We start from the raw sequence: 22,608 nt of genomic DNA on the forward strand, positions 1-22,608 counted from the left end.
GCTCGGCACAGATGTGCTTACCTTAGGCAGTGTTCGTTTGTTTAAAGCAAATTATAGAAGATCAATACATCATAGCTTGTTACAATAAATTCACTGTTTATATGCCTCAGGTGGGCAGGAGAATAGAGTGGACCTTGAACGCAGGCGACCGTGAGTAACAGAATGTGTCTTAAATGTCTATATGAATTTATGGGGATACACAGGAGGCTCCGCAGAAAGTGCCCAGGAAGTGAGGCGTGCAAGGGACAATTGCTTCCCGCAAGGGGCTGAGAACAATACATCTCATCTTAAACAGTTTGAGCCCTATACAGAAATAAAGTTGTCATTAGTAATAAACATACTTGCAAATATTTTACAAGAAGGATAATTGGCTACTGACTAAATTGCCGTTAGTGCGTGCGCTTGTTTATCTGTGATAGGGGAATTAGATTGTAAGCTCCACTGAGGCAGGGACAGATGTGAAAAAAATAACCATTCCTCTGATTTTACAGTAATGTATTACATGTTGGTGCTATATAAATAAAGTGATATTAATAATATTATTGGATAAAGCCGGATACACGACATTCTGGGGGTATATTTACTAAACTGTGGGTTCGAAAAGATGGACATGTTGCCTATAGCAACCAATCAGATTCTAGCTGTCATTTTGTAAAATGTACTAAATAAATGAAAGCTAGAATCTGATTGGTTGTTATAGGCAACATCTCCACTTTTCCTTTTTTTTTTTTATCTCTGTCACATAATCTCCATATCTTCTCTCTGAGCCCTCCTGTCAGTCTTATTCATGTGTGCTCATTCTCTCATGACAAAACAGCGCGGCCTAGTGGCAATAAGTGAGTATGACATCACTGAGTGCACCCAGAATTCTAAATATAAGCCAAATAGGTGGCAGACAACTCAATAGCACCAGGGGCACCATTTCACTAGACAATGATTAAAATAACTGATCGCTAAAAAACTGATTGTCAGAGAATATGGACAATAAGATATAAGAATATTTTTGTTTCTATTAATTTATCCTCTGTTTTCGTAAAAGACCTGGTTGACCAGAAGGCCTGTTTTACACAGTGATCAATTAGATCAAACACTGTCTGTAGCAGTATAATAAAACTGCTGCTGCCTCTTTGCTGATTAGCTCGTGTCTGTAGCTGGCGGAGATCAGCGGGCATCACCCAGAGGGTCCAGACTGCCACTGCCGGGGCCCCAGGGCCCATTTCCTAATGCAGTATTTAGGTTAGTATGACAGACGTAACCTCAGGAATGACTGGCTTATCCCCTCTCCTGACATGTGCCCAGCATTTACCTGCAGTGCCTCAGGCGTGCAAATATCATGTCCTGCAAAACTAGAATAAAACTCACCAAGACCCTAGTAGTTATCAGAATCACGTGCATAGGATTTGTACCATTTGTATAAGAGATGAGAGGCAGATCAGCCGTCCTTATCAGCGGTATCCAGTTCATCTTCCATTAAATCTAAAAAGAATGCAGTGTAAAACTGTCTATGTTCCGCAGTACTGGTTTCAATGAGCTCCACTATTAAGCTGATTAGCTAGTAGTGACATTATGCTGCCTGCAGGCAGGATTTGTAATAAACTGGGCCCTGGGTAGAGTATAGCACAGTACAGGCGCACCCGAATATCCATTACTAACTGACTAAACTGTGCCGTGTGATTATATTTTCAATGTAATCCCGCTCCTGCTTCACAAATCTAATTTTCTCCAGCGAAATAATCTGGATTCTAGACTGTATAATAGATTACGTGGGCATTTATTTAGGTGTATCCAGTATATCATCTGAAATTGATCCCATCCATCATAACAAGCAACACCCCAGGATGGGTGGATTAGAGTGAAGTTAGTGACTTGGCTAACGTGTGTTTGATACCGTCACAATAGCAGTCCTATCTCCTCGCAACAGGAAACCAAGTGTTTATATAAAGGACACTCTTCTCATGCTGAGCAGAGGATATTTCAAATATACTAAACTCTGAAAACTTTAGTCTCTACAGTGAATGTTAGGAATTGCGTTGCATACAATCCTGTGTGGGGCTCAGTTTTCTGTTTTATGTGGAAGTGAGTCTCTACAAAATCCTATGTTTTGGCAGCTTGGTCTCTTACGAAAACACTATTTAGTGTTTTCAGTGTCCCTCTCCCCTAGCACTACTTGACATACATTTCAGAAGCATTTCTTGTGTTATAAAACAAGACACAAGACTTGGTGGTAAACTCATTAGAGGAGAACTGCAAAGTGACTCTGAGCTCCAGAGAAGATAGATTTAAAGGTTAGAGCTGTTTATGTATTGCTGTGTAAGGCTGGACACACACTACAGGGCTTTTCAGCTGATTATGGGGCCAATCACACGATAAACGTCCGTTCGGCCCGATTACGCATTAGTGTGTAAACTCCAATGATGAACGATTATCCTTCCACAGCGCATCGTATCGTTTCATTTGATTTTATGAACGGAGTAAAAATCTCGTTTAACTATTGAACAATGTCGTTCCAATTCTGCAGTGTGTACGACGCACTCACTACCAGATCTTCATAGAGTTTACAGAGTCACGATCTTTTCAGCCGATGGTTATGACAGATGAAGAGCACAGATCTGAGGGCAAATTTAAAATGTGTATAGTGTGTACACAGGAATCGGTATGATGGTCAGGACTTTTAGTAATTTGTAAAATTGTTAATGATGCCACACCGGGAGATATATTTTCTGTAAAGTGTATACCAGGCCTAAGTACCATCAATACCGGGATGTAATTTAACATATCTGGAATTGCATTCACTGTTATTAACCAGCTTCTTACAAGCACTTTTAGTCAGGAATATATGAGGTTAGCGGGCTGGCCCAGGGGTAGGGGGGCACAAGCCACCCGGGCCGGACAGAAGATTAATATTTTGGGCCTGTGCATGAACTGGCCCAAGTTTCTATTATTTGGTGGCTGGCCCCTCCTCCGGGGAGGGAAAAAGGATTATGTATTAAATGGGAATACTATTAATTTAATGTTGGGGCTGGTTGGAGGGAAATAGATCTATTTTTATTATTATCATTTATTTGTAAGGCGCCACAAGGTATCCGCAGCGCCGCACACAGTACTAACAGTAGACTATACAGGGTATAACAGTACAGAACAATGAACAAAAAGTACCAATACTTCAGAGACTCCGGCTAGTCATATGCAGTAAAGATGGAGCGGAAGAACAGGTATGGAGACAGGAGGGGAGGGGGCCCTGCTCATACGAGCTTACATCCTAAGGGAGGGTAAACAGACCAGGCACAAGAGGAGCCAGTTGAGGCAAGAGGAGAGAAGGGAGGACGAGCTAAAGGGAGGAGATGGGGGTTAAGTAGATGGTTGGTAGGCTTTGAGGAAGAGGTGAGTTTTGAGTGCACGTTTGAAGGAGCACAGAGTAGGAGAGAGACGGATGGAACGAGGGAGGTCGTTCCAGTGAAGGGGGGCTGCACGGGAAAAGTCTTGGATTCTGGAGTAGGAAGAGGTGATAAGAGTGGAGGAGAGGCGGCGGTCGTTGGCCTAGCACAGGGAGCGGGCAGGAGTGTGAATGGAGAGGAGGTTAGAGATATAAGAGGCAGTAGAGTTGGAGAGAGCAAATGTTAATATTAGTATTTCAATGTTGGGGTTGGAGGGAGGCCTAATTTTAAAACTTGTGTGCTATTGATTTAACACTGGGGCTGGTTGGAGTTTTCTAAATCTCATGTACCCATTTTTATTTCCAAATAGGGCCTCCAACATTCCAGGATTCAGACAAGCAGCAACTGAGCTAAAGTAACCAGCAGCCACAAGTGGTGATAGTGACAAGAACAGGTAGGAGAGAGAAGGACAGTCTGTCAACTGTCCTGAATCTGGTGGGACAGTCCCGAATTTGCAGGGGAGCACGGTGGATTTTTCAGGGGGGGTTTCCTCCACCTGCGGAAAAAAAAACCCCCTAGAGAGCGGCAGCTCCGTTTCGGCTGCACTGTACTATACAGCAGCCGCGGCGCTGTCAGAGAAGCGTCCGCGGCTGCTATATAGTACAGTGCCGATATGTAGGGCACCCAGAAACCCCCCCCCCCTGCGTGCGCCACTGATTTGGGTGACTGTTTCGCTTAGGACAGTTAGGAGGTATGTCCCTAACAGTAGTGCACACAGTATTGTCTGTGTATTTGTCTAAAATGATAACCATGTTACATCATAGGGGGTTACCCTGTCTAAAGTGCCCAGGCCCCCCAAAGCCTTAATCCAGCTTAATCCTTAATCCAGCTTGGGCCTGGGCATAAAAATATATATATATATATATATATATATATATATATATATGGATTAAGCAACACTAAAATAGCCTCTTTTTATATAGATACCAAAAAACACTCTTCAAGGATGGGCGGCTACTTATCGGCCAGTGCTGTGTGCTTGCACCCCGGGGTAAAGTCTGCCAGCCCTCCTCTGGTCAGTTATATATGAGGCTAGCGGGTATGTTCTTTAGTAGTTTTATAAGAATTACAGCATAGGCTTGTGTGGACGGGTAACCGGTTTTCCGCATAGAACATAAACCTCATATAACTTTAGTTATGATAAGTTCCTCAACGTTTTAAGAATATGCTTCCAGCGGCTTCTGACATAGACGCTATTACTAAGTGGCAGCTGAACTGTCTTCTTGCTCATTCCCTTACACCAGGGGTCTTCAACCGTTTTATACCTATCGCCCACTTTTGTATTTTTATTGATGGTAAAATTTCCTTACCGCCCACTGGTGCCGCAGTAACTCAATTTAGCGCAAGTGTGAAGTAATTTCTAGAGGTTGAGGGTTATTGTATTTAACCAGATAAGCAGCAGCTACTTGCAAAAGCCTAATTGAAAAGTCAATCTCTACAGTCCTGCATGTACAGGTTACTGTGTTCACATATATACAGCAGGTGCAGGTTGTGACAGTCTGTGACACAGTCTCTGCATGTCCACGCAGGATACACTTCTTGTTGTGGTGAACAGGCTCTCTTACACCTATATTAAGTATAAATAATAAGTATAATATACTTATTAGGTGCCCCCAGTCTGTACCTACGACTATCACTGGGTAAGGGGAAATCTTCCCAAAATTGTAAAGTCCTAAGGAATATGTACGTAGCAGCTACTAGATGCGTCTGCTCAATGCCGGCACTAATACAAGGCTCAGCGCAAGATCAGAACTTGTGCATACCTGCCAACTCTCCCTGAATGTCAGGGAGACTCCCTGAAATAGGGGTGATCTCCCTCACTCCCTGAAGAGTCTGGCATTCTCCCTGATGCTGAGCCAGTACAAGACGTGGTTGGCTTCGCCATCTGTGGCATGATGACACCGTTCAGAAATTGTGTCCTATGTATTGATGCCTATGGAGGTGGCCATTTTCATGGAGACCAAGATTTAATCAGAGACTGACAGGTAAGACAACATGACTTCAGTAATGGAGACAGAAATGTAAAAGACACTTCAGTCTCTAGAGATTCATTAGCTGCTTTTCTTTAACACATAGTTGACTCCTGCATTTCTGGGAGACCTCCCGGGAGAGCAGGGCAACCTCCCGGTTCTCGCCCCCACCATAGATAAGTGGCGGGGGGGCTTAATAACACAAATATTGCGTCATTTTAGCACCTACTGTAATTGTGACAATCTTTTAGGGGGCGGAACCAAAAATGATGCGACTCGTCAAGCCACGCCCCCACACGCCCACCTCCGCCAGGGTTCTCCATGAAGCCAATAAGGAAAAGTTGACAAGTAGCCCCTTTCGGACACTGGAGTCCAGCCCCACTTCCTCCTACCTATAGACCACCGCAGGGGCGCACTCAGGGGGGGATTCCTGGTGCCTGGAAACCCTCCTCCCAGCCTGGGACACTGTATGCTTGAGGTGGCTCGCCCCGTGTATATGATGGGGACAGGAAGAGTTGGAGAGCAGCTCAGCACTGTCTATGTACATTAGTATATAGAGCCCTTAGGCGTTGACATCAATAAAATTGCAATATTTTATATGCATTCCCTTATTTTGCTACCAATCAAAACTGACAGCGGCCTCAGGTTGCCTCATTACAGCCCTGCTATCAGGAGCAGGCATTAAAGTCTGATTTGCATAAAACCAATGTGAGAGATGAGACAATAGGAAATGTCAACAGTATTTGACATTAGTATATAACAAAGTATGTGTATTAAAGAATTGAATAATATACACAAAATATCTGGATTGTTTAAAGTTAGCTAAATATGTCCTTCCTTATCCTTTGTATCTCTTTACAGTAGGTTTCCATTGTAAGAGGGAGCTGCTTTTGCATCTCAGCCCGTAGAGTGGGAGTGACAGGATTTTAGTCTTGCTCTAAAGAAATGCACTGTATGATTGGTGAACTTTGACATAGGAGCGGGGCCAGTGATGTCACAGCAGCTTCAATTACTGAAATGTCAGCTTCTTGACCGGCATTATATCCTATCAGCCTATCTATATATTCCACAGTAAATGAGACTTACAAGAATTGTTCACTGGGGGATGGCAGCTGGAAGGTGGGGGGTTGTTTACAGACCCCTCCCCCCCTTACTTTAACTTGCTCGTTCATTTACCTAAGTTCCCTACCTCTACCAATATAATGACTAATGTAATATATTATGAAGGCGTCAGTGCCTGGAGAATTTTGAAAGTGATTGTATATGTGTCAGGGCATTGGAGCACATAACCCTTGATAATGTAGGTGAACATTCCATTTCCAGGTCCATGAAACCTAATAAAATGACTTAAATAAGAGCTATAAATATTATTAACAAATATGTTTATATTAAAGGATCAGGGCTTATCAAAACAGAAGATATTAAAATAAAAACATTATGATTTTGAGGGAAGTTTTTTTCCCTAGGTACAGCAAACATCCTGTCAGTAATCCAATTGAAGAACACTGGGAAAAGGCTGATAACAGAGAGCTATAGCATATACTCAGCTGCACAGCTAATGTGTAAGTGACAAAGATCTCACTTTCCTTCAAGGTATAGGGGGTATATACCAATAGATTTGTGCACGTACCTATTCAGGGGCAAACGCAGGATTTGCCCCTGAATAGCGGTTTCCACACCACACCGCCAGTGGGCGTGACCAGCATGCATGTGGGGGTGGCTATAATTTTAGAGTGCTTGGCTGCTCTCCAACTCTCCCTATTCCCATATTATACATGGGCAATGCTGCATGCACTACTGTTAGGTAGTCTCTTTTCGATAGAGCCGTGTGAAGCGGGGGCAGGGTCCAGCCACCTCAATTATACAGTGCCACAGGCTTGGAGGGGGGCTTTCCAGGCTCTAGCAAACCCCCCCTCGGTTTGCCTATGCTATTAGAAACTATTTTAGGTATTGTGATCCTCTACACAAGAAACCTACTCAATAATTAAATCACATTAGAGTCATACCTCAATAGAGACGCTTTTTACTTGATATAAATAAAAACGGAACTGTTTGCCGGCCTCACACTTAAACAAAACAATTCAACATTATTTTCATTTCTGCAACAGTTTAATATTCATTGACCCTTCCTTAGAGAAACAAAAAAAACCACGACCCGCAACCACAGCCCTGGAAGGGGATTAAAGAACTGCTGGAAGTGTCCTGCATTATATTATTCTTGTACAAACACTCTGAGTGATACATTGTAGCACTGCGAGCGATGCCAAGGAATCTAAGGACAGCGCTAGCGAGGGCCATATGTATTGTGATAACAATATTTAGGGATGACGGCTGTCATGATTACTGCTGTTCGCGTGAACTTCAATCCCTCCTAACAGGCACTGCCAATAAACAGGCTTTGGAAGTCATTTGAACTGCCGAGTCTGCTGCCAGAATCCCTAAAATCCCCTTGTTCCACACAGCACTTGTGTATTTTCAGAGGGGGGGGGGCAGTATATTTAGCTTGGACCCGCCACTTGACAACAGCCAAAAAGAAGGGGAGAAAACATGCCCTGAGAGGCAGAATGTGTTAACAATCCGAGACGGCCACAATGACAACTTAATTGGCCCTGGATAGGACCCATTGAGCAGTAAGTATACGCTAGGCGCTGGGGAATTGAACTTCCTGCACCCAGGAATGGATTAAATGACTGATTAATAGATTTACAATTCGGATACAGAGACTCGCTAATTTATTACATTGCCTTGTTTAAATATATATATTTTTTATTTGTAAAGCTACCACCATAAGCCCAGTGGTATTAGATCGATTCTATTGGCGTTGATTAGAACAGTATAGATTCGGAAGGGTACAGTCAGAGGCGATTTGTTTTTGTACCTCTTTAAAGAATCATGTTACAAATAAAACTGTTTACTGGGGGTTCTAAATGTTGGAGATGCCTGATCGTCTAATTACTAAACAATGAAACTGGGTAATTTGTGGCTGGTACTGTAAGGTTGGGTACAGACTATAGAACATTTCTCCTGATGCTATCTATATTCTTAACAACTTTACCAAAAGATTCCTGTGTACACACTCTATGTTTTCCAGGAATTACCGTCAGATCTGTGCTCTTCATCTGCTGAAAAGATGGTGACTCTGCACACTCCATAGAGATCTATGGACGCTGACGGTTCTGAGGGCGTACACGCTGCAGGATTGGAACAACATCGTTCTATCATTGAACGAGATTTTTAGCTTGGTTTTAAAATTAAATTAAATTTACAATGAGCTTTGGAATGATAATCATTGGAGCGTACACACTAATGCAATATCGGACAGAGAGAGACTAGGGTCAATTTTGATAGCAGCCAATTAACCTACCAGTATGTTTTTGGAGTGTGGGGGGAAACCGGAGCACCCGGAGGAAACCCACGCAAATACGAGGAGAACATACAAACTCCACTCAGATAAGGCCATGGTCGGGAATTGAACTCATGACCCCAGTGCTGTGAGGCAGAAGTTATAACCACTAAGTGCTGCCCATGGACCAAATGGTTGTTTATCGTGTGATTGGCGGATAATCGCCTAAAAACACTGTAGTGTGTACCCAGCCTTACTTCCAAGGGTAGAGCTTGTGGAAAGGACTGATTGATTGATTGATTGATTGATTGATTGATTGCTGTAGCCCGCACTAGATTTCTAACTGGTATTTATCCCTTACAGCGTGTGTGGAAAAACAGCAAAGTATTGACTAATAAAATAATTGATGAAGAGGATTAAAGGACCTATGTGTTACAACTACCCTACCTTACAATACTTTCAATGTGATTTATGAACATTTTAGCTATCCAGAGCAGACCAGAAAAAGTGCAAATATACATTGATTAGACTCCCATAGTAACTGGCCCACTACATAGCGATTATGACTAAAATTATGACTGACATTATTTTGAATGCATTTCAGGCTGCCTACATTCAGGTGAAACACGCATGTTTGGTGAATTTAGTTAGTATGTTTACTACCATGAGGTTGTTGTGAAACGCTAACTCCTTTGATCTCTGACATATTTTCTTTTCTTGCTCTCTGAACGACCGGAGACTTTGTGTTAGCGGTTATTGGCCATACAAGGGCCCCGAATCCCTTTCATTTTATGATTGCACCATGGATCCAGCAAGGTTCCGAATTAAAAAACCCCCAAAAAGACAGTACCCATGATTTTTGGATGTAACACAATGGCGAACAGCGATGGCTGTTCTTTCCTCGTTCAGTTTCTGAAGTATCGACACAGTAAAATGCCCTCCAGTTGCAAGATCGCCATGTAAGTTACCCTGCTTTATCAAGTACTTGGTAATCAATACAGTAAACGTAATATTGGGGATTCCCAATATAATAATGATTTCAGTTAGAAGGCATGGACAGACTGACTAGTGATAATGACAACTGTAGCAAAAAATACATTATTTTTGCTACAGTTGTGTGTTTGTGTGTTGCAAAATAAATACACCATTTGAGATAATAAGCCAAGATTGGCTGGGATACTTGTAACCCTATATAGGCAATGACAAAGTACTGAATGATGATATAGGCATATTAGCCAATGCTTCAATGTACCAAGTGTGCACAGAATAGGAGTGAGGATGAAGATTAGAATAGGCCACTGATAAGACACAGTTATTGTCACAATCATAGATAGTAGCATTCACAAATGTTTTACCCTAGAACAATCCAATATGAATAAGTGTCAAAGGGACTGTAAACCCCTTTTATAGGGCTACAGACATGTGACATTTCTTGATCCTTGCTGATTGGCTACTTTACATTCCGTACATTGTGATTGGCCTGTTTCTAAAGGTGACGTACAGTTCAAGCGTACCTGGAACAATTTACAGTTTAACAAGTGAATCGCTGAAATTCCGAATCAGTTTTGATTCAAATTGTCCATCTCTGCTTATTAATATGACTGTGTCATCATTCTATTCTGATACTTTATAGTCTGGCAATAAATAAACCTTACAACTCCATAGAAAGTCTCTTTCAAATGACTTTGCGGCTCATGTCTTCATCCGATCCTAATATATATCACTGGTGTTTTATACATATTTCTCTTTTTTTTTGTTTTTTTTGCAAAAAAGCATTATTGACTAGGCCATAATTTGACATTCTGCAATTTTGCTGTTTAGAAAAGGTACAAAAAAAACAAAATCGCTGCATGAGGAACACATTGTGGCTGAGCAGGAAAGGGTTAAGCTTGTTTTCCCAGAGGTCAGATGTGTGAACCCTCCAATGCACGAGACTGGCTGCTTATTAGCTGGAGACTTGGCTGTTGTTAATAATACATAATGCTACATTCTATTTTGGAACGGGATTTAAATATAAATTATAAACGGAGCTCCCACAAGACGTGAGCCCGAGTGGAACATTCTGCGGAGTTGTTTTGCCAGCAGCAAGATAGTCTTTACGTTTTGCAGCCACCTGAGCAGAGCATGTTTCTCCAGCTGGAAAATTAACCTTCACAACAAACCGCCAACAAGATCATTCATGTTGTAGCCCCCATAATAAACGTTGTATCCCCTCCCCGCTCTGCAAAGCTGGGTACACACCTATGCAATATTACTTTAGATGGAATTTCTGTAACGATTTCACCAAGGACTGAAAGTCCCAATCATCATGCCGATTCATGTGCACACACTTACACAATTTACCTTCAGATCTGTGCTCTTCCTCCGTCATAACCATGGGCTGAAAAGATGGTGACTCTGCACACTCCATAGAGATCTACAGACACTGCTGGTCGTGAGTGTGTGCACTGTACACACTTCCACACTTGCCTGGCATGGTTCCATCGTTGATCGTGTTTTTTAGGAAGTTTATAAAACCGCATCAACAGAAGCGTTGTGTTTTGGTACGATAGTACACGATCATGGGAGCGTTCACACTCTTGCAATATGGGCGTAAATCATGTGATCTACACAATAATAGCATAGGTGTCTACCCGGCAATTGTAGCACAAAATAAAAAAATGTTTGCACTGGTCAGTGTGTTGTAAAACAAATACACCAGTTGAGATAGCAAGCCAAGATTGGCCAGGGTACTTGTACCCCTATATAGGCAATGACAAAGAATTGCAAATTAGCTAATGCTTTAATGTACCAAGTGTGCACAGAACAGAAGTGAGGATGAAGATTAGAATAGGCCACTGATAAGACACAGTTATTGTCACAATCATAGATAGTAGCATTCATATATGTTTTACCCTAGAACAATCCAATATGAATAAGTGTCAAAGGGTCTGTAAACCCCTTTTATAGGGCTACAGACAAGTGACATTTCTTGATTCTTGCCGATTGGCTCCTTAACATTCCATACACTGTGATTGGCCTGTTTCTAAAGGTGATGTACAAAACACAACGCTTCTGTTGATACGGTTTTATAAACACGATCGTGGGAGCGAACACACTCTTGCAATACGGTCGTGAATCGTGTGATCTGCGCGATAGCAGCATAGGTGTCTACCAGGCTTAACACTGCCCCAAAATGAAAGCCTTACCTCAAGGATTGTGCATCTCTCCGACAAACAGTCCACGTCCTCACAAGGCTGGAACATTCCGAGGGTGACACAATTCAGCAAGATGACCAGCATGCTGAAGTGCTCGAACCACGTGGAGAGGAATGAGTTAAGGCAAATAGTGTGAAAGGAAAGGAGGGGGGGGGGGGGGGGGGGGTTACACAGTACAATATAGCAACACATACAAATCACACCGGTATATTATTACACATTTTCACACAGAGATTCTATCCGTTCATTGCTATTACAATGCAGCAACTAGATTACATTTTAATTAGGATAATGTCCCATGTGAATCCTTAGTGATCGTTCATCAACATAGGTGGGAAGTCATTTCTTGCCCCTTCACCACGTTTTAGAATACCACGGGATTCCACAGAAATGAAAGCTCCAAAAGGGGTTCCACCTTGATGGAAATTTAATCTACTGGTTTGTACAATCCTCCTGCAAGTTTTACTAAACTATTAGCTGTAATGCATCATTTACTAAATACTTTTATATCACAGCCCAGCTCTGCACATCGGACAAAGTTGTCTGCGTAAAGCGTTGTGTTGTGTCTAAGGCAGAGTTTCTCAACTGCAGTCCTCAGGACCCACTAACAGTGCAGGATTGCCAGGTGACCAGTGAAATAATTATACCACCTGCTACACTGTGTCAGTCAGTAATGAATACACCTGTGCTCCAGCAAGGAGATATGGAAAACATGTACTGCTAGGGGGTCCTGAGGACTGGAGTGGAGAAACACTGGTCTAGGGAAACAGAAAATAAACATCTCTACCTTGATGATATAAAGGCTTTGGCGAAAAACAAAGTAGGAAGGGAAAAAGACAAGAAGCAATGTATTTAAAGCTTCTTAATTTAAAAGAGTTACGAAATTCACAAATATATATTTGAAAGTAGTTGAGTGAAGTTGCGGAAAAATTGTAGCTTTAACTGAATTTTTCAGGGTAGCAGGCGGCTTTGTAGAGGTGCAAAGTTGGGGCGACACAATGCCTGTGTTTTCTTGTTTTGGCGTATAATACTCTTTTTTTTTTACTTCTGCGCAAGAGCACTAAGCGCTAGGCCGAAACCAGTGGTTTGTGGGCATGCTCAGTTGTAGATAAGTGTATTAATGCAATGTGCGTTCAATGCAGCATCTTCCCCTGTAACTGTAAGTCCTACGTTCCATGGAATTTATAGTCAATAATCAGAGTGGGGATCTGCAACACCGTCAAGGCAACAGTCTACCCTGCACAAAGGTTATTGTTTGGTTCTGTTTGATGCACAATGGGAATGAAACGGAACCCTCAGCCAAAAAGATAAACTCCACAGCTGACTTTCTGTGCAAAGCAAGAGAGGGTTGGATAATATTCTGCAATTAAGGCAAAAGTTGCCTGCCTCCAATGCAGATTACAGACTTAAGTAGCTTGTTAATAGTGTAAGATGAAAATAATTGCATACTTTCCAACCTGACCCATTTCACCCAGGATTTAATTGTCTGCTCCTGTCTCCCTACTTGCAGTACCCCATGCTGAATTTAATAATTGATGTTAAAGGTGTTTTTTAGACATCAATTAATTAATTAACCACAGTGTATGACAACTGGCAAATCAGTTGGAAAACTGGAAGCAGGCTGCTGTGTACTGGGAGAAATGGGTCTTGGTATGTAGTTAAGGTTATTGTAACATTTACTGTAGCTTTTTTAAAGTGCACTTGCAGCCAACACATAGCGTAGGCAGCCATTTTTCGTTTCGAACCAATGTTGTAGAGAGCCGCAGCCAATCGATTCATTAGGAATCAATGCCTCATAAACAGTGGCCAGGAAGTGCCCCAGTGATGTCACTGCTTCTTGGTGAATTGATTGGCTGCATTCCGCTGGGCATTGGTTCAACCTACAAAATGGCTGCCTCCACTGTAGGCGAGGACACACGCTTTAAAAACTTAATGCAAATACATGCTAAAAAACACCTATTTACACCAGCCAAAGGGATAAAAGTCATTTTGACTCCTCTTACCGTCACCACCGCTCATGGAAATTGCTTGTGTAAAGTAGGTGGGTGTCGATTAATTGACTAACTCATTAGTAGTATGGAAAAGGCAAGCTGCAACACATATTAAGTATATTCTTGTATGGAAAAATATAACGCAAAAGATTTGTGGACACAGGGGAGACTTAGGTTTTCCACAGAGTAATATAGGGATGGAGCAGTGATTATTAGTGCGAATTGAAGTCAAGCTGAATAATGATGTTGAAAGGAAACCAGAAATGGAAAACATATGACCCAGGAAATACAGTACAGTATATCTATATTGCGGTAACATAAAAGACAGATTGTTCTATCAATGGTCAATACAATAATGTGTGCACGGAATGTTCTGTATCTTAACCAACAAGTGAATAATTTCAATAGTGAGGTATGAACGGTTCTGAAGAGACGAAGCTCTTTCATCACTCAAACTTTTAAAACGTACCTCACTAGGGCACACAGGGGAGGCAGCCGGATTCTGGACTGAATGTTAAATGTTATATGAGTCCACAAAATCGTTGACTTCATTGTGTGTTGGTGAAGAATTCAGCTTAACAATATCACCCTATGCTCATCGTTATGAGAATTACTTTTTTTAAATGAATTTAATTAATTAGTTACACTGGAATATACTTTCAAATTGTGGTAGCAACATCATTTTCCCTTACAAAAATGTACCATGGTATTTTACTAAGGTTACGGTTTTTCAATGCAGCATGGTGGGACAGTGGAAAGAAGAAGTAGGGAATCAGGAAAGAAGAAGCAGAGAAGCGAGTAAGAAGAAGTAGAGAATCGGGGAAGAAGAAGTAGAGAAACAAGTAAGAAGAAGTAGAGAATCGGGGAAGAAGAAGTAGAGAAACAAGTAAGAAGAAGTAGAGAATCGGGAAAGAAGAAGTAGAGAATCGGGAAAGAAGAAGCAGAGAAGTGGGGAAGAAGTAGAGAATCGGGAAAGATGAAGCAGAGAAATGGAGAAGAAGAATCAGAGAAGCGAAGAATAAGTAGAGAATCAGGAAAGAAGAAGCAGAGATGAGAGGAAGAAGTAGAGAATCTGTAAAAAAGAAGCAGAGAAGTGGGAAAGAAGAAGCAGAGAAGCGGGAAAGAAGAAGCAGAGAAGTGGGAAAGAAGAAGCAGAGAAGCGGGAAAGAAGAAGCAGAGAAGCGGGAAAGAAGAAGCAGAGAAGCAGGAAAGAAGAAGCAGAGAAGTAAGAAAGAAGAAGCAGAGCAGCAGAAAAGAAGAAGCAGAGAAGTGAGGAAAATGAGGCAGAGAAGTGAGGAAGAAGAGGCAGAGAAGCAAGGAAAAGAAGCAGAGAAGTGAGAAAGAAGAAGCAGAGCAGCAGAAAAGAAGAAGCAGAGAAGTGAGGAAGAAGAGGCAGAAAAGCAAGGAAAAGAAGCAGAGAAGTAGGAAAGAAGAAGCAGAGAAGCGAAGAATAAGTAGAGAATCAGGAAAGAAGAAGCAGAGATGCGAGGAAGAAGTAGAGAATCTGTAAAAAAGAAGCAGAGAAGTGGGAAAGAAGAAGCAGAGAAGCGGGAAAGAAGAAGCAGAGAAGTGGGAAAGAAGAAGCAGAGAAGCGGGAAAGAAGAAGCAGAGAAGCGGGAAAGAAGAAGCAGAGAAGCAGGAAAGAAGAAGCAGAGAAGCAGGAAAGAAGAAGCAGAGAAGTAAGAAAGAAGAAGCAGAGCAGCAGAAAAGAAGAAGCAGAGAAGTGAGGAAAATGAGGCAGAGAAGTGAGGAAGAGGCAGAGAAGCAAGGAAAAGAAGCAGAGAAGTGAGAAAGAAGAAGCAGAGCAGCAGAAAAGAAGAAGCAGAGAAGTGAGGAAAATGAGGCAGAGAAGTGAGGAAGAAGAGGCAGAAAAGCAAGGAAAAGAAGCAGAGAAGTAGGAAAGAAGAAGCAGAGAAGTGAGGAAGAAGAAGCAGAAAAGACAAAGCAGAGAAGTGAGGAAAATGAGGCAGAGAAGTGAGGAAGAAGAGGCAGAGAAGCAAGGAAAAGAAGCAGAGAAGTGAGAAAGAAGAAGCAGAGCAGCAGAAAAGAAGAAGCAGAGAAGTGAGGAAGAAGAGGCAGAAAAGCAAGGAAAAGAAGCAGAGAAGTAGGAAAGAAGAAGCAGAGAAGTGAGGAAGAAGAAGCAGAAAAGACAAAGCAGAGAAGTGAGGAAAATGAGGCAGAGAAGTGAGGAAGAAGAGGCAGAAAAGAAAGGAAAAGAAGCAGAGAAGTGGGAAAGAAGAAGCAGAGCAGCAGTAAAGAAGAAACAGAGAAGTGAGGAACATGAGGCAGTGAAGCAGAAAAGACAAAGCAGAGAAGTGGGAAAGAAGAAGGAAATTAAATTACTTCAGTGAGAACTGGAGGGAGAGCAATCTGAACATCCACTATGGCTAAACCTCAATTCATACTATCAATGCATTCAAACTGTGAGTTAGACGGGAGACAAATATACAGAGGGGAGAGAGTTCTATTTTGCCCAGGGCACTAACCTGTCTGGCTACAGCTCTGGTTCCTATGACTTACAGTACATTAGCACATTTTTCGGAATGAACCCCCGTTGTGTAGTATTGTGTTTTCTTTTCTGCAACAAAATCCACAATTGACTGTTTGACAGCCACAAAGGTTGTAGGTCTTCAGCTCCAAACCATACGTTATCACCCAGCCTAAATATCTGGATATACAGTTCCGGATTATTAAACACATCTTAAATTATTCTTGGACACAAAGTCATATATCCACAGCATAATATTTGCCACCATAACATCTGCCAAGTTCTAAACATAACAAAGCAGAATATATTGCAGGATACAGACATATGAAAATAGTTAAGTGTAGTAACAACATAATTCTATACCAAGGACCCAGAAGATCAATAGGGAATGTTTAATGGACCGGGGAATTAAAGTGCACCCATCACAAGAGATGATTGAAATTATTTCAAAGAGGTTCTTAAACAGTTCCAAAGTTTGAAACAACACTGCAAACTTTTGGCGAGAGTTCAAGGCTCCCCTTTCAAGGGGACGGTGGCCACTGCTGTCATACAAGGATTAAATGGGTGACTGAGGTATGAGGCACACAGTGCCTCCTGCCTCATAGTGTCATTGGCTCCTAGTGAATTGATGGGCTGACTGTGATGAGTCCACTTTAAGACTAAATTGGTACAGCGCGGAGGTATTGTTGTTACAACACAAACCTCGAGGTTGTCTCACATGTACAAAGCAGACAAGACACTGGGAGGAATTTTGTGTCTCCAGTTCTTGCCCATAAAACCGTGTTTACAATATTAAAAAACCAAGCCAGCGTCTACAAAGAGGATGAAACAGAGCTCAGGCTATCACTGCTGATCATGTAGCCATAACTATCTCCTGCACACGCCTCTAGTTAATATATAGTTCAGAGACCCACATGTTTATATCACACTGTCCCATCAATCTGCTTTCCTACCAGAATTGGACACAATCTGGCACTCCTCCAAGTCTCCCTCACACCGCAAGGGGATCACTGTCTACAGAAAGCACAGATTTTTAACACTTCACTGCACTGTGAACTGAAACTTAAACTGATTTTTTTTTTTTGCCTCCAAACACAACATTAATGGATCTCTTTGCAGAACATTCTGTGTTCTCCCCCCTAGATGTATATAATGTGCCCATTACAGAGTGCAGTCATGGGATCTATTACCCAGAAAGCTTGGGACGTAGGGTCTCACCGATCTGTTTATTCCCCTTAAAATTGGAGCACTGTGCCTAAAATTTATTTAAAGTCTGCCATACGCAGTATGATCCTGGCGCAAATCCTTGTGACACATCCAGACTGGTGTCATGGCGCACCAACGTGTATGGAGTCACCGGATGGGGCTTACTGGTGGGAGAGATGGTGACGGTGTCTGTGCGACCGAGCAGTGAGAGTTATATATCTTTCAATGTCACTGGAGGGACCAGTATAGAACCAACTTAAGCACATTTCAGCCTAATACTATCTTTTGTACAGTTCCTAATTCCTATGACCCCACAAGTGAATGAACTGTGACTAGAGAGGAGCAAACATTTCAAAACTGTTCCATGGAACAATCCCCTTATTGTGTACATGTCAAATACTTCTCCAGTGGAACTTGGTTTAAAGTGTTCCGTACGGAATTCTGCTACCGTTTTTGTTCCACCTAGAATTCCCCCAATGTTCTGCCTGGAATTCTTCCTTATTACACCCAACCACTGAGAAGAATGAACCGATAGCAACACCGGAACTCGCTGGTATTGCCGGGACTTCACACCTCTGTGTAATGGTCTGTTCTACCCCATAATCTGTCTTGTGCCAAATTTTGCCACAACTCCACTCATCGCTGACCATGAGGTTCTATGTTACCGCACAGGTTTGACAGCAGGATGAAAACTTGAACCAATAAAAGCTCTCGTATCCCTGCACCAGAAGCAACAGTCTCTTCTGTTTAGCCTGGAACTGCAATTTAACAATTGTTAAAAACTATGTTATAGCCACATAATGGTAAATAGGCCCCATTGACTGAAAACTCAAAAGTAATTGTACACCCATGCTAATGCCCCTGTATTCAACACTGTCTCGTCGAATAGGCAGCTTGTACAGTACAAGTAGCAAAAGAATGACTAATCAATTAACAGCATGGAGAAAACTGTAAATTATATTGATATACTGACTTAGACATGTGTCTGCTGTCCATACACATGCGCTTAGTTTGATTAAGCTAAAATCTGATGATCCTTTATTTAGACTACTGCTTAGAATCAGGCTCTCTTTTGTTGTGTTTATATTCTGTTTTCATGCGTCCATTAGCAATAAATCCCTAACACCCTTATTGACCTACTTTGTAAATGAATGTAGTAAAACAACAGTAGAAAAAGGGAGACTGTAAGATACCCCTGCACTGCCGGATATATATATATATATATATATATATATATATATATATATATATATATATATAATTCTTGCTAAGATTTACTTTCTGTCCTCCAGGAGGGGAGAGTGGTGGGAGGGCGGAAGGGGGCGGGTCACGGCAAATTGCGTCATTTTATCCCCGCCCCAGGTTTAAAGTGACATTTTGTCCAAAATGACGCATTTCACAGCAAATCACGTAACTGATGCACAAACTTGCCCACTTCACTAGGGAGTGGTCTGGATGCGGGAGAACTGCCTGCTCTTGGGAGTCTCCCGGACATTCCAGAAGAGTGATATATATACATACATATATATATATATATATATATATATATATATATATATATATAGGAGCATTAAGGATTTTGTTGGTGTGCAATTAATTTTAGATGCTCTTTAACCGTGTATAGTATAATATCACAAAATATCTCTCCTGTGTACTCCACCTCTCTGATATTAATTACAACCATTTTAAAAATGACAGGAAGAAGGCAGTTTGTTTCATGTGAATGCTTGTATGGGTTCCTCTTAACTATTCAATGTTATTGAACAATATAATAGGCTCAATTACAAATTGAAATGTGTCTTAGTTACAATATCTCAGTATTTGATTTCTGTAAGGAGCTGGTCACCTGCCAATACATGAAGAAAAAGGTATAGAAATCCATATCAAACTTCCATATCATTTACAAAGTCATTGTGAGATCTAAACCTTTTCTGTCTGCCCAAATCCTGGCAAAAAAAATAAAGAGAAAACTAGCTATATGTGTTACAGTGGTCCTAGCTATCTGCTATCTAGGGGACAGCACTGTGGCTCAGTGGTCAACACTTCTACCTTACAGCACTGGGGTCAAAAGTTCAATTCCCGACCATGGCCTTATCTGTGAGGAGTTTGTATGTTCTCCCCGTGTTTGCGTGGGTTTCCTCCGGGTGCTCCGGTTTCCTCACACACTCCAAAAACATACTAGTAGGTTAATTGGCTGCTAACAAATTGACCCTAGTCTCTCTCTCTGTCTGTCTGTGTCTGTGTGTGTATGTTAGGGAATTTAGACTGTAAGCTCCAATGGGGCAGGGACTGATGTCAGTGAGTTCTCTGTACAGCGCCGCGGAATCAGTGGCGCTATATAAATAAATGATGATGATGATGTTTCTGCTATATGTAGTCATCTGGGAACTGCCAGTAGAAGTCAGTTCTGAATGGCTTAACAGGCTGCACTTATTTTTCCCATACCATCACTTCGGCCAATGTAAGTATATATATATATATACACACACACACACACACACACACACACACACACACACACACACCCACACATTAAAGCATCTAGCAAACACCAGATTTCAGATACATTACAATAACCTGTCAACTTTCATTCCATATTTCTAAGATTGCATTGCAAGATCCTGATCTCATGCTCATTATACATACACAGTGTTCCTTTTACATGAAAAAGTCAATTTACAGCTTGTAAGACCAGCATTCCAGATCCTGAATTTGTTTATTTACACCACTGGACTAGTAAATGGAACAGGTCTGGACCTCTTACTTTCCCATTATCATCTTCTACCGCTAGATAATCATGTATCTGAAGAGCTGGCCCCAGGTAGTGACTGTTATACAGTATTAAGCAGTGATTCTTAGTGGTGTTGTCACTGAACTCTAGCAGAGGTCACAAGAACAGGCACCTACTGAAGAGAAAGCTGAGATACATTCATGATCTAACTACAACGGACAGTGTTGTTCTATTCTCCAGCTTTCAGGATCACAGACCACTGCCAGAGACCTCACCGGGGAGGTGGGCTGCTAGGGGTAGTACAAGTAGTTATTTATCCAAGCACAACAGGTAATGCTGCACTGCAGCTAGAACACAAGATTACCCAAAGTGTATACTTTGACTTTAACAACCAATCAGATTGTAGTTACCATTTATCTAGTACGATCTAGAGCATGATAGCTACAATCTGATTGGTTGCTATGGGCAACAACTCTCCTTTTTCTCTTTAGACGTTTTAGTAAATCTTGGGGTTGCACAACCTTGATCATCATCATCATTTATTTATATAGCGCCACTAATTCCACAGCGCTGTACAGAGAACTCATTCACATCAGTCCCTGCCCCATTGGGGCTTACAGTCTAAATTCCCTAATATAGACACAGACAGACAGAGAGGGAGACAGACAGAGAGGGAGACAGACAGACACATAGACTAGGGTCAATTTTGATAGCAGCCAATTAACCTACCAGTATGTTTTTGGAGTGTGGGAGGAAACAGGAGCACCCGGAGGAAACCCACGCAAACACAGGGAGAACATACAAACTCCTCACAGATAAGACCATTGTCGGTAATCGAACTCATGACCCCAGAGTGCTGTGAGGCAGAAGTGCTAACCATGTAAATGATAGTCAGTGGTTTTGTTGCCTTCTACATGAAGACACACGTTTCACATGCTGCACAGACCACACATATGGTATTATGGAGACAATAATTAGATACATGAGTGTCTGTTTGATGTGGAAGATCACATCATGACCTTCTCCTATCCACATCCGTTCCCCATCTGCTGAACACGTTACAGAGAGTAGCGGAAGGAAGTATCTGAGCAATGTGGTGTCATTTGCTATAAGAGTAAATGTCCTGTGTCTGACAGAACAGAATATTCCCTGATGGGCCAAATCTGCATTACAGTCATCATGGTACAGCCTTCCTGGCTTCACAGTGCACCTAATACACTAATACACAGCTAAGGCAGCCAATAAGCAGTAAGCATGAGAATACAGCTCATCCATTCAGCAGGAAGTACATGAGGCACAAGTTGGTCCTCGATGAATTGATAGGAGCCTCATGCCTCCCTGTGTGGTCTCCAGTCTTTACTGATTACTGTAAATCCTTCATAACTCTAGACATTTCTGAGTGCTTTATTTCATTGAATTAGGATAACGCGCCCCCCCCCCCCCCCCCCCCCAATATGAAATACAAAAGAAAGAAAAGAACGGTATCTTATTTCCTGTCCTGGAATTATGAAACGTCAGTTTACTCAGAAAAATATTTAGAAGTTGCTCACTTCATCTGCCACTTTTCTGGGAAAATCCACCCCCCATCCCACGACAGTGACTTAGAACTAAAATAAAATGCTATGTGGATGGAGAGATCTACATTAATCAACTCCTACTTAAAGTACAAACTTGCTCCTCACATATTGCAGATAGGGGCATTCTCTCCTCTCTAGAACCTACCCCCCTCCCCCAACATGAAACTGAGAGCTGGCTAGCACTGCCTGAGTGTTTGTTCTTCACACAGTCGTTAGTGCGTTAGAAGCTGGTTGCTCGGCTTTAATGGTCAAACCGCATGAGACATATCTCCCAACATTTGACTCTCAAGCAGCGGGACAGGGGTGTGGCCAGGTCGCAATGGGGGGACGTGGCATGTCAAGATGGGTGTGGTCATACCCCGGGTGTGTGCTTGTCGCTTTTTAGCGCTAGGCTGCCCTGTTCTCCCCTCCCCTCCAAACCCCTTCATTGCCACTCAGAGCAGCAGTGAACAGAATACTTCCCAACTTTCCCACCAAACGGAACAAAGTTGTTCCGATCGGGATGGCGGGACAGAATTTCCCGCCTAAATAAGGATGGTTTTGTGGGTCAGGGTATAGTAATATCATAGTATGATTTTGATAAACTCAGTAACAAAATACAGATCCAATTTACTGACTGGATGTGCAATGGATTTTCACAGAAATAAGGCAACGTCTAAATAATTTTCTAA

At 42.0% G+C, this 22,608-nt stretch overlaps 1 protein-coding gene across 1 annotated transcript in view; it reads right to left on the bottom strand.

Moving 5' to 3' along the window:
* Positions 1–22,608, bottom strand: part of CACNA1H (calcium voltage-gated channel subunit alpha1 H) — a 384,050-nt gene that overhangs the window by 164,446 nt on the left and 196,996 nt on the right. The window contains 1 exon segment of the mRNA XM_075179258.1: positions 11,936–12,047. Within this exon segment, the coding sequence (XP_075035359.1) occupies positions 11,936–12,047 (112 nt within the window).

The sequence above is a fragment of the Mixophyes fleayi genome, chromosome 7, assembly GCF_038048845.1.
Source record: "Mixophyes fleayi isolate aMixFle1 chromosome 7, aMixFle1.hap1, whole genome shotgun sequence".
NCBI classification, from domain to species: Eukaryota; Metazoa; Chordata; class Amphibia; order Anura; family Limnodynastidae; genus Mixophyes; species Mixophyes fleayi.